General features: G+C 48.8%; 1 protein-coding gene and 1 long non-coding RNA gene across 3 annotated transcripts; one reads left to right on the top strand and one right to left on the bottom strand.

Moving 5' to 3' along the window:
• Nucleotides 1-905: 905 nt before the first annotated feature.
• On the bottom strand, nt 906-12,092 carry TMEM120B (transmembrane protein 120B). Of its 2 annotated transcripts, none has more exons than XM_065032956.1 (12): nt 11,899-12,092; nt 10,091-10,209; nt 9,170-9,286; nt 7,924-7,983; nt 7,248-7,343; nt 6,180-6,269; nt 4,432-4,497; nt 3,439-3,500; nt 3,113-3,205; nt 2,694-2,758; nt 2,474-2,542; nt 906-1,669 (listed from the first exon to the last, which is right to left on the bottom strand). In XM_065032956.1, the coding sequence occupies exons 1-12, from the start codon at nt 11,965-11,967 to the stop codon at nt 1,556-1,558; spliced, it is 1,020 nt and encodes a 339-aa protein (XP_064889028.1). In that variant the 5' UTR covers nt 11,968-12,092; the 3' UTR covers nt 906-1,555. The 2 variants fall into 2 exon arrangements, with proteins under 2 accessions (XP_064889028.1, XP_064889029.1); XM_065032957.1 differs by having other exon boundaries at nt 2,470-2,542; nt 11,899-12,085.
• On the top strand, nt 1,598-5,607 carry LOC135575615 (uncharacterized). Its single transcript, XR_010466700.1, has 3 exons — nt 1,598-1,701; nt 2,605-2,783; nt 5,117-5,607. It is a non-coding gene; the product is annotated as an uncharacterized LOC135575615 (long non-coding RNA).
• Nucleotides 12,093-12,114: the final 22 nt, after the last annotated feature.

Below are 12,114 nucleotides of genomic sequence, written 5' to 3'. Positions count from 1 at the left end.
AACCGAAACATCAATGCAGAGAAGTTACCGTGTTTACCCTCAGCTCCACAGCAGGAATCTTTCTTTTCTAATCCGAGTTCCTCATGCTGCAGAACTCAAGTTACTCACCGGCACAGAGCTCCCCACCCCTGGTGAACCGCGTCCGCTGCTCCCATCCAGGCTCCAGCATCCCTCTCAAAATGTGCATTTCCTAAGCAGAGAGCTCAAAGGATGAAAATCCAACCTCACAGGCTGTGCAAAAGTCAAACCACAGCAAGATCCAGCCCAGCTAGTGTGAAAGTTGCTTAAAATATGCAAATTGCAATTTATTGTTCATGCCCACAGGACAGCGACACTAAAGATAATTTTGCCGGCCTCGCAGCAACAGAACTGATGAAAACATTTCAAGTCTGTAGTGCATATATAATTCTTCATAAACAGGTTTACTGGGAGAAGGGCATCACTTCAGCGCACGTTCTGCCAAAGCGTGTGCCCAATTTGGGCTTGTGCAAGCTCACAGGAAACCTTGGCCAATGGGAAAGACGCCGCCTAACGCAGCTCTCAGTGGTGCCTGAGGTACAATGTTCCAGCACCCAAAACAAGCTTATTTGAATAAGCTGAAGTTCAAGCAGCACAAGGCATTAAGCAGGATGGGAGCTGGGATGTGTCCTCTGCCATCCTCCTGAATGAGTGTTCAACATTCTCTTATTTATCGATGCAAGTGCAGCATCTAAAGGAAGTATTTACTATTTCTGCTCAGTCTGTCCTCCTCTTTCCAGAACAGCACTGGGAGCAAAAAACACTGAAAACAGAAAAGCACAACTGCCCTTATTGCCACTGATCAAGGCCTTTTCAAGGAAAAACGGCATCTCAAAAAACCAACCTGAAGGGCAGTGTGTTTGGTATTAGCAAGGGACTGAAGCAGGTGTGTATTGAATGGTTTATTTTGTGTCTTTTCCAGGCCTGGACAGATGACCTGGTCTCCCTAGAAGGATAGCAGAGTTCCCTGCCTTTTCACAGCTGGTTTTGCTTGCTTGATTTTGTTTCCAAAAGAAGATTTCTCTTCTTTAAATAGCTTTTTTAAAGTGTATATAGCAGCAGTATGGTACAAAGATGGGCATTTTTTTCACAGTACACACAGGTTAGTATTGCCACTGAAAATATGTCTAAGCAAATGCCTTTAAAACACAGCATTTAGTCCGTATTACTGACCAACCTGGAGTGTCCGTGAACCTTCGCAAGTCCAGTACCCAGAATTCAAATAATAAAATTGGAAAGTGTTAAATATCATTCCAGAATTGGAATTACAGTAGATCACACATTCTCCCAACGCTGGCGCTTCGCTGGGCAGGCGCATGCTGCTCTATATACAGGAAAAAAGAACGCAAACACACTGTGTATTAAATATACGTAAAGAGCAGGACTGCAGAGCCATGCTTGCGTAATACTGAGTCTGTGCTGGCAGAGTCCGTATCCTTCGCCAAAACGGGGACAGACGAGTCCCTGCGAGCCCGTCCCCGGCTCAGCTGGGGTCTGGAGCGGGATCGGTCCCAAAGCCAATGCCGGGGAGGGGGCTTCACAGCTTCTTCGTTTTGTCTTTGTTCTTCTGGAGTTTAGTGTGCACCACTTTGAGAGTCGTGAGGAAGTTCCCGAGGAAGAGCAGCAAAAACGTGAACGCCAACACGAAAACCTGAGAGCGGCAGAGGAGGAGAAAAAGGAAAGGTGAGAGGTGGGGGGTGTTGCTTGGGCCACGGTTAAGTGAAAGCTGATGGGGCTTGGGTGGCAAATCCAGGGATCTGTTAACACGTGGGGAGAGATCGGGGCCAAACACACATCCGCACATCCAGCTGTGTGGGCTAATATCGAGGATATTCTTATCATGATCATTTAAGTAGCATTTACTACTTTTCAATATTACAACATGGATTATACTCAACATTGCTGGACTCTACTAGGCAGTAAAATCAAACCATTAAGTCCAATCCAACGGATTAACATTGTGCTACAAACACTTTCATCAACCAGCAGTGGCCCAGCTGTGGGCAATGACCCATCGCTGTGTTCCATTAAGCCAGTGAACAAAGTGAGTGCACCAGCTACAACAAGATCTGACCAACAGCAGGTTATCTGCACCACCACACGTGATATGGTCCAATCTGGATCTACAGGAGCAGTTGTACACCTGGAAGATTGATAGACATATTTGATGGGTTACAGCAACTACAAAAAAAGTGGAAGGATCCCTAAAAGTGGGGCAATAAAGGGGATAGTATATTTTTAAGTGATCCACCGCCACTGGTTTTTTGCATCATATTTTTGTATGTGTAACCCATGTCTGGTGACTCATGGGTGCAAGTTTCCCCACTTATTTTGAGTTCTCTTGTACATTCTGAGATATTTAGATGGGGTCAGATGCTCAAATATCTTTAAGAATGTAACCAATCACCCCCTCTCCCTCCACCCCATGTGTTTTGTGAACAGAACCAACACCCACCTGCCATTCTTTGCACTCCTTATGCCTCGACAATCCGAAAAGTGTGATTGCATTATATAGCTGCCAGAACTAAAAATAATAATAATTAACAAAATAAAAATAAAAAGCTATTCCATTGCTTGTAAATTTAGAAACATTTGCCACGGGTGCCTTTGATCCAAAGCACCTTCCTATGGTGCTGCAACAGCCACAGAGGGCGGAATGGGATCACTCAACTTACGTGCCCGAAGAACAAGAAGGGAAGGAGAAACGTCAGCCCTCGCCACATCCAGGACTGGAATCCTTCTGGAAATGTTCAAAGAGGCAGCAGGTGAGCACAGAAGTGCCAGGGCCGGAGCTGCAGCCCATCCCACCCAGACCACCCCAAGGGCTATTCCCATCCTGCTCCGCAATAACCAACCCATTTAAAATACAGACTTTTGAAGGTCTGGTAATGGGAGGGGGACGAAGATGAGGATGAAACCTTCATCTTAACCCTGCCAAGAGCTGAGGGAGATCAGAGGACTGGGGAGGGGGATCAGAGCCTGTGTCGCTGCCTCAGGACAGGGCAGCAGGTGGCAGCTCTGCAGCCCTCGCCCCATCACTGCAGCCACAACCTGGGCAAGGACCTCACACACAAAGTGTCACAGAAAACCTCACCCACTGTAAGGTCCAAGTGGTTTCTCTCCCCCAAAGCACGGAGTCTATAGAGGCAGCCCCTTTGATAATAATACTGTAGGAATTGAACACAACCTGGAGAAACAGAAGGAAAAAATCATTGCATTGGCTATTCAGAAGCACGATAAACGTAACAAACTATTTTAATAACATTTAATCCAATAGCATTGCATTATTATATTTGTACACTATCTTTACATTTTTAGAGTTTAATACTCCTGTATTTAGCCAGCAGAAGTGTTTTCTTCTAAGCTTGTATGATACAAAACTATTTTATCCCGTGAACTAACAACGTAGGAGATACTCACTCTGAAATATTGAAAATGCTAAAAATTGACTGCGAAACATTTGGTACATGAGTCCATCTGGCCTGAAAGCAAAACACAAAGGAGGTCCATTTGTTTGATGAAAAGCATATGACACAGTGCCCGTCCCCTTCCCCGCCAAGCCGGATCCCATTAGCAAGCGAAGCGAGCAGCTGGTACCCAGCCCGCTGCACCCAGCGGGGGCCCAGAGAGGATCCTACACCGCACGTCACAATGCAGATTGATTAGGTTTGCCCTCTCAAGTCTGTATAAATGCTGCCCCTCTTATTCATTTGCTTTTTGCAGTTTTCCCCAGGCAGTGATCAAAGCTGATTGGGAGCCTGAGTGTGGAGAAGGGGGTGGTTGGGCTCCTTATCCTAAGGGTAAGGACAGACATGGGACCTTCTGCTCCAGCCACTGTGTCACCCCCTTACACATTCAGGAGTAGAAACATTTGTTGGTTTCTTGGTTTTTTTTGTTTATAAATTAATTATTAACTAATCAGTTCATGCCAAAGTTGAGATGGGTTACGCAGGGGCCACACGTGGGGCGCATCATCGTGTTCTTTGACCAATGCCACCACCCATTGGAAGGTAACTTGCCTTTTTGGCTTTATACTCTGGAATCTGGGTCCAGTAAAGGCACCAAACAGATTCATTTTGTGGTGTCCTCCCTCTAAAGCAAAGTGCCGCTTGTTTGCTCGGTTAAACAGAGACAGAAATCAGGAGACTTGCAGAGATTTTGCTGCTATTGGCACAACTACAGCTTAGGGTTTTGCTTTTTTCCTTCTGTTTTTTTTTAATCAGCAATGTAAATATAAACTTGCAGTGTTGTATTTATCATTGAAAACATGTGCAACATCAGACAAACTTTATCTCTGACACTCCACCATGTGCCTGTGTGGTCACAGCTTCATGGTCACACTGGGTTTAAATAGATGATGCGAACAGCGTGAAACGGGCTGGAAGCACCTTGAGCGAGCGAGATCAGACTCACCACGTTAACATCACTCCAGACAGGAACGTGGAGACGTAGTGATGAGACACCCACCAGCCTTTGATCCTGAACAGAAAAAACGCGGCAGTTAGACGAGAAACATGGGGTTTAGCGTCACAAGTTCAGGCTTTACAGACAAAAAATGATCCTGACTTGGGAGAAGGGGAAGGATGGGGAACAAAATTGCCCTGCTCAAGCAAAAGGGGTGTGTGGAGCACTGTCCTGGCAATACAGCTTAGCTGGGGCAGGAATCCACAGCTGACAAGGGGGTCCCAGGACCAGGACACATCTCATGTGTTCCCACGAGCTCCCAGCACAGCAAGAAGCAGCAGTTCCCACAGCACGAGGTACCGCGGTGACTAACGACACACAAGGTTCAGCCCACACACCGTTTTACTTTCCAGTGCCATGCAAATAAGTGACATTTCTAAGTCCTTCCTATGAGGTGGCTGTTTCTTTCAGATATGAATGCTGCAGAAAGCTCAGAAAAAACACAGCAAAGCAAGCACAGGCTGTAGCGAGGCAGAATTAAGAAGTGAAGTGGCCATGGATAGCACTGCTTTGGAAACTACGCCAACACTATAGGTTAATTCAGGGCATTTCCAACAGAAGTTGTGTGACCTCTAAGACAAGACAGCACCCGAGTCACTGTGACCAACTTTACACCCTCATGTTTTGTTTTTAGGTCTTCATGTCTGGCCCCGCAGCAATGCCCCCTCTCTGGAAAGCACCCCAAAACGGGAACCCCCACCCGCAGCCCTGGGGACAGCCGTGCTTGCAGAAGCGATGGCTTCATCCCTGCTGCCCACACCAGCGCTGGGAACCCTGTCCTCCAGCAGCTCCCAGAAACCAGCCCGTTTTTACATCATTAGATGTAGAACTTTATCTCTGGGCTAACAGGATGCTGGCTCCTCAAAAGGTGGCAAACAAGACAAGTTAGAGCCCAATTAATTAACGCAACAGGGAGCTGCAAACATTGCAGCAGCAGCCACCAACCAACGCACATGGGAAGAGACGCGGCGACTGCTGCAGTTTCCCTGCGCCAGCCTGTCTGGGTGATGAAAACTGGGGACACGCAGCCATCAGGTTATTGCTAAAATCCAACACCAGACTCCAGGTTCAGTTACACAAATGCAAACTCCAGCAACTTCTTGACCCAGACCCAAGGGAAATAGTCCAGGAACGACTCACCAGCAGGACCTCCCCACCCCGCTAAGGGTGCGTAAAGAACTGAGGGACTGCAGTGAGGATCACCTTCCAGTTAACTTCTCCCAGGGCTCACTTGTGTTCCCAGCTCTCTCTACAATTATCTCCCCACCACCAGCTTTCCCTCAACACGACTGTAATTGAGTCAAATGCTTCAGGACACACAGCAGCGGCCTGTGGGATGGCCATGCTAACCACAGGGTGTAGAGCTGCTACCTCGGCTTGGTCTTTTCACCAAAAACACACTTTTACACCCCAGATCACATCTACAACTAACCCATGGCTACCAAAAACATCCAATGCTTTGGACCAAGAACTTATGGACTTTTAGGAGCTGCATCTTCTCCTCCCTCCTCAAACCTCAGGTGGCCACATCTGCCCTTGGAAGTGACCAGGGAGGGGGACAGAGACAACAGATCGTGCAGAGGCATCGGGATCTTGGATTTGCTGGGTTTCAGTACCAAGCGGAGTTCACTTCTGTTTCTTGTTTTGCTTTTAAGGACATTTCATGCTTTAAAGAGTTTCTGCAAGTGACACAGTACCTGGAGCCATTGCTAATGAGAATGCTTTCCCGTATCGTCAGTGTGCAGTAATACCACACTAACAGAAAGTTAAACACTTCATCTGTCACCCTGGCAAACAGATAAAAATAAAACACAGAAAAAGAAATCCTGTTAATTATAAAGACACATTCAGAGATTGTTTTTCCTCCCTCCCCCTGGGTGAACAAAACCCTGCCCAAGTGAGGCCAGGGACACAAAGCCAGGCCTAAGCATCTCTAACCCACGGGCAGAACCGCACACAGAGCGGCACCGCCAAGCCCCTTCCTCTGGAAACACAACGCTGCAGATCGTGCGCTGATCAGCAGGTGCCCAGAGATGACATTAAACCCCTCTGAAGGAGAGAAAGCACCATGGAAGCAGCGGATGATCCAATTTAGAGAGGCATGTCCAGGCTAATTCAATGAGGAGATTCCTTGAGACCTATACAAATCCAATCAACTTAAAGAGCAGAAGAGCACAACACTCTGGGGGTAAAAAAAGGTATGTTTTTGTTCTGTCATTTGCAAAGCCCTGAAGCCAAGGGGATTCGGGACAGCCTCCGTGTACAGCAGCATCGTCCATCATATGATCCTGCATTCACCCAGACCCGCACAGACCTCAGGGGAAGTGCCCAGCTCCAACACCTTCATGCTTTTCAAGCAAAACTGAATAGTGGAAGCTTGTTGGTGCTCAGACACTTTATCACAAGCTAGAGATAACACTTCAGGTCTGACCATTTCACACAAACCCTCTTGTTGCCTTTGCAATCCCAGAGCTGCAGCATGGGGCAGGTCCCTGCCTGGGACAACCCGCAGGCAAAATCAACTGCTTGTTCCCAAGCACAGCAGGATGCCAGCAAAACGACAGATCAGGAAACACGATGTTGGACTTCTCATAGTTACAAGGGACTTCAAAAAAAGTTAAACAAGGAAAAGGAAATACCAAAAATACAGGTGCTGCTAGTGTGAAGAACCGGTGCAGAAGCGACAGTTGTGCCTCCTGCTGGGGCAGCACCACTGCTCAAAGCCTAAACATCATCTCATGGTAGGAGTGAAAACACAGCCTTACCTGTAGTGGAGAAAAAACCTGCAGGCGATGGCCCCGAGTAACAAGATTATTGTCAGATAAAGCTTGAACTTCTCATATTCATCCTTGTAGGCAAACCTGGAAGGAAACAGCCACCCAGTGGGAAGCCTCACGCCTCACACAGATGCTAAATGGTGTTTAATTGGAACATTGCTTCAGTTTTTTTTCAAACAGGATATAAATCTACTTGCCAAGGCCAGAGAGAGGTTTTTCTTGAAGGACTTAGAGAGGCAGCAGACAGAGGTGAAAGGCAGAGTTTCACCTACATGGTCCATCTGCAGGGCCATTACACTGCAAGGCAGCTCAGTGGTTTAAATCCACAAGAGCTGGTTTCTGGCTGGCACAATAAACTTAAAAAAAAATCTACATTTTCTGGAGGCCTGTATGCCTAGAAATCACAACACCATTTTTCATTGGAAAAAAAACCCAAACACCTTACAATTAAGGCAACAGGCTGGGCTTAAAAGCAAACGATGGATAGAATCTATCGGAGCTCACGAAGCGTTTGCTTGGCCCCGTGTCCCAGTCTGACGCCCACCCTTAACATTCCATCTTCATCAGATCCAAGAGAAAACCATTCCCACCCCTGGACTTCATCCCATATCCACAGCTGGCCCCACAGAACCCCAAAATTGCATGCATGGAAGCGCTCACTTACTTTGCTTGGTTACTCAGGAGAGTTACATTCACATTTCCCAGCACCAGGTTCAAGTACAAGCTGGAAGACAAAAAAACAGGAGCAGACCCAAAAAGTCTGTTTTATTGGAAGACCACAGGATGACACAAATCAGAGCTGGAGAGACCAACGTGGCTGCCAAAACCATGTTTGCTGTAGGTTCTTAATTAGGGCAAACTGGAGAGATAGACTACAGAAAAGGATTTAAACAATTAGACTTAAAAAACTGGTCAGTATTTCCAAGAAGTGAGAGAAAAGGTTTATTTTCCTGGTTCCTTTTCTGTGCTACAGTCTAAGGGCAAGATGTGTAGCGTGCACCATGCAAAACCAAAAACAACAGGGAGAAATTGGAAGAAAAGCTGCTGATAGAAACTTCCGAGGGGCTGCAGTATCACAGAGCCCTTGACAACTGAAAGTAACCTGTCCCACCAGCCCCGCTTGGAGTGAAGTATGGAATTGAAGTTGCTTGGAAGTGCTATTTAAAAAAAAAAAACAAAGCAAATTCCTGTGCTGATTTAGTCTTTAAAAAATTTGCACAGGACAACATCAGTGTGAAACAGCAAATTGCACGATCTCTCACCAATGCAGGGTTACTTTTATTTTAACGAGAAAATCTGCACTGCCTACAAGCAGTACATTTACATACACTTCACAGAATCACAGACTGTCAGGGGCTGGCAGGGACCTGGAAAGCTCATCCAGTGCAATCCCCCCATGGAGCAGGAACACCCAGATGAGGTTACACAGGAAGGTGTCCAGGCGGGTTGGAATGTCTGCACAGGAGACTCCACAACCCCCCTGGGCAGCCTGGGCCAGGCTCTGCCACCCTCACCCTCAACAAGTTTCTTCTCAAATTTAAGTGGAACCTCCTGTGTTCCAGTTTGTACCCATTGCCCCTTGTCCTATCATTGGTTGTCACCGAGAAGAGCCTGGCTCCATCCTCCTGACACTCACCCTTTATATATCTGTAAACATTAATGAGGTCACCCCTCAGTCTCCTCTTCTCCAAGCTCAAGAGCCCCAGCTCCCTCAGCCTTTCCTCATAAGGGAGATGCTAATGAATTCTTTGTACAACTGACACAGCAGCTCAGCAAGAGGTTTATGACAAATCCAGTTTTACATGTATTTGTTCTACATTCAACACTATCCTTTGAGAACATCACTGCTTGAACACCTTAAGAAAACCAGCTTTCCTGCAGCGCGCGTGCCCGCCCGGTGAAACACGTACCCGTTCTTCTTGGGCAAGTAGGCTTCCATGTCAAAAAAGGCATTTTGCCTCTCCTTGATCTGGGTGCTGATCTCCTGAATGAGAGCAAACTCCTCAGGACTCGCTCTGGGCTTGCACCTGCAAGAACAACAGACCGAGATATTCCTGTTCATGTTTTTACCTTTTTATTTAAAGGAAAATAATGTTCTCATAAAGCGCGTGCTGTTAAAGAGCACGAGTCAGCGACACTCTGCACATCGCTCCTGTATTCCTGCTGTATCATTTGGCTTACCATGATTTTATTTCACTGCCTGGTTTATGCCATTGTAGGTTATTTCAACCAGCTGATTTATAAATCAGCTGCTCTTTTCAGGCATAAAGTATTTCAGGACGTAACACCACACACAGATGATGATTTACCAAACTGTGGTTTTACCAATTAATGTAAAACAGAGCGGAGCACATCGGTGTTAGCAACCCGTGGTGGTGGAGGTGGTGTTTTCAGACCTGCATACATGGAATTTAACCTGTGGCTCCTGGGGATCAGTTCCCTCCTGTAAACCCAACCATCAGCAAATTACACCTTCAGGTTCAAGGATTGATGCTGGTCTTCCAATGCAGTTTACGGGGCAAAGCTCTGCTCAGCAAGCAGAACATATGGACCAAAGGCTGTTTGGTTCTGCGGCATACGGGACCTGCTGCAAGGATGCAGAGCCACACAGGCTCCCTCTGGGACCTTCTTTATTGACAGGACTCCATCTCTCATGGGGTTACAAACATTTTATTGGGCTGTGACAAACTGAGGTGACTCGAGTAATATGGAGCAAAATTACCACTGTGGCACAGACTGTGTATTAAAATGCTAAAAATCCAAGTATTTCAGCTGTTTGGGAATGAGAAACAACCCACCCCACCTCCTTCACCCTCCAGGTCTCCCATTACCGTTGCAGGTTGTGCTTCAGCTCCCTGAGCGTCTTCTTCTGCCGCTGTATGGACGTGCTGCAGGCCGTCTGCAAGCTGGTCACCTCCTCCAGTTTCTGCCTGTAAACTTTGTGCGTTTCCTGCAGGAGAAGAGAAGACAATGGGTATGAAAAGCTCTTCTAGGTCACATATTGCATTTGGTCCTCACCTCAGAAGCGAGCAAGCAAAACCCTGGGTTTTGGGAGTCAACAGGGACCCCTACAAACAACCAAGGAAAGGGCGACATCAAACCAGCACCGATCCAGCACGGCTTAAACACATTAATGAAGCTGCTGTTCCAGAGGTGAGGCCCTGCCCTGGCAACCCGAACTATAAAACCCCACAGATGCAACTGCTTAGAATTGCTCTACAAACCTGGATGTCCCTTGGCCCCACCTCACGGCTGGTCCCCACGGCCCCAAGGGATGCCCGGTGCTGCTGTGCGGCAGCATCAGCCCCTTTGAAGCCCCACAGATCAGAGCTCCTCAAATACAAGTGCAGCCCCAAGTGGCACCAGCCACCCAGCACGTCAGGGGCAAGAGCTACGACCAGAGTCCAAGGTTCTCCTCTGCAGGAGGAGGACACAGCCCCTGACCCAGAACCTACAACACAACTACAAGAAACTCTGCTTGTGAGCCCTGAAGCTTCAGATAATGGACATTATCCCAACTTTTCACCTCTACAGTTGCCCCACTGGGCAACGATACCTTGTGCCACCAGCACATAGAAGCATTTCTACTTTCCTTTTACAGAAACTGAGGCATTTTTTGGGACATTTTGCTGTGGTTTAGGTCAGACTTCAGCATCTCACCCTGCAAGAAGGCCAGTCGGTGCATGCAGGATTCACTGCAAACAAGTGATCAACAAAACCACAGCAGCTGGTGATCCCCCCCCAAGCCCACCCACCACCTTTCCTTCTGTTAACAAGCCCACAACCTGAACTGACTTTTAATTAAGACAACAAGCTAAATTTGGAAATCACGCCTTTTTTCGCAGTGCACATTCTGTTTAACAGCCTAAAAGAGGCTAACAGCCACGCAGAGCGAGAACAGCCGGTCGTGTTTTAAAACCGGCTAGGAGATTTAAAGCATGCGTGCAAGCGCGGCATTGATGACATATAGAGAAGGTTTCTGGAGGTAAAACCATTTCCAGAAGCAGCTCTCAGCTTCTGCTTCAAGGTCTTTCTGTCCCTCAACATGCTCCTGCAAGGGAGATAAACAGCACTGGAGTCTCTCCCATCCCACATCAGGAATTAAACCGTGGCCAGGTGCTGCTTGCAGCACAGGCATCACCCGCACCACTCCTTGTGCTACGGGTGCGGGAAAACACCCGGTCCCTCTTTTCCACCAGGGCACCGTGTCACCTCGTGTGCCCCATCAGCCACACTCGGGGCACGGCCGCGCTTTGCTCTGGGATGTCCCGTGTGCACGCAGCACCTGCACCCGGGCACAGCGGTGTTTCTGGGCTCCGTGTGTGCACCCCGGGCCTGCAGCAAAGGCGCCGGGCACGCGTGGCCCTGCCGGGCACAACCCACGCGGGGCCTCTCCTGTGCGCAGCGAGGAGGGGATGAGCCTCCCGCACCGCTGCAAGCGGGGGAACCGCGGCGGTACCGGCCCCGCTCCCGCAGAGCTCCCTCCCAGCCTGCGGCAGCGCGCTGGGCGCGCTGCCGCAGGCTGGGAGGGAGCTCTGCGGGAGCGGGGCCGGCGCCCGCAAAAGCAAAACCGGGGAACGCACCGGATGCCACGCCGGGCGAGTCCCGGTGATACCGCACCGCACAGCCCCCGCCTCACCTGCAGCTGCCGGAACTCCTCCTCCAGCTCCCGCCACTCGCCTCGGCACCGCTCCGGCTGCAGCCTCATGGCGCGGATGCGGGAGATGATGAGGGGGGTTGGGGGGGGAAGTGAGGAAGGGGCCGCACCGGGCGGCGCGAGCTCGGACCGGCGGCGCGAGCCCGCAACCGGGGGCCACGTGCGCACCTGACGTCATGGCGCGGGGGCGCGCGCCGT

The sequence above is a fragment of the Columba livia genome, chromosome 17 (genome assembly GCF_036013475.1).
Source record: "Columba livia isolate bColLiv1 breed racing homer chromosome 17, bColLiv1.pat.W.v2, whole genome shotgun sequence".
Taxonomy (NCBI): domain Eukaryota; kingdom Metazoa; phylum Chordata; class Aves; order Columbiformes; family Columbidae; genus Columba; species Columba livia.
Note: the sequence above shows the minus strand (reverse complement) of the source record. Positions and strands in the feature narration are given on the sequence as shown.

Coding starts and splice junctions, on each gene's coding strand:
- TMEM120B (XM_065032956.1), bottom strand. CDS start 11,967: ATGAGGCTGCAGCCGGAGCGGTGCCGAGGCGAGTGGCGGGAGCTGGAG. Junction 9,287..10,090: donor CTGAAGCACAACCTGCAACG/GTAATGGGAGAC, acceptor TTGTTCTTGCAG/GTGCAAGCCCAGAGCGAGTC. Junction 1,670..2,473: donor AGGAGTGCAAAGAATGGCAG/GTGGGTGTTGGT, acceptor TGCCGCTCTCAG/GTTTTCGTGTTGGCGTTCAC.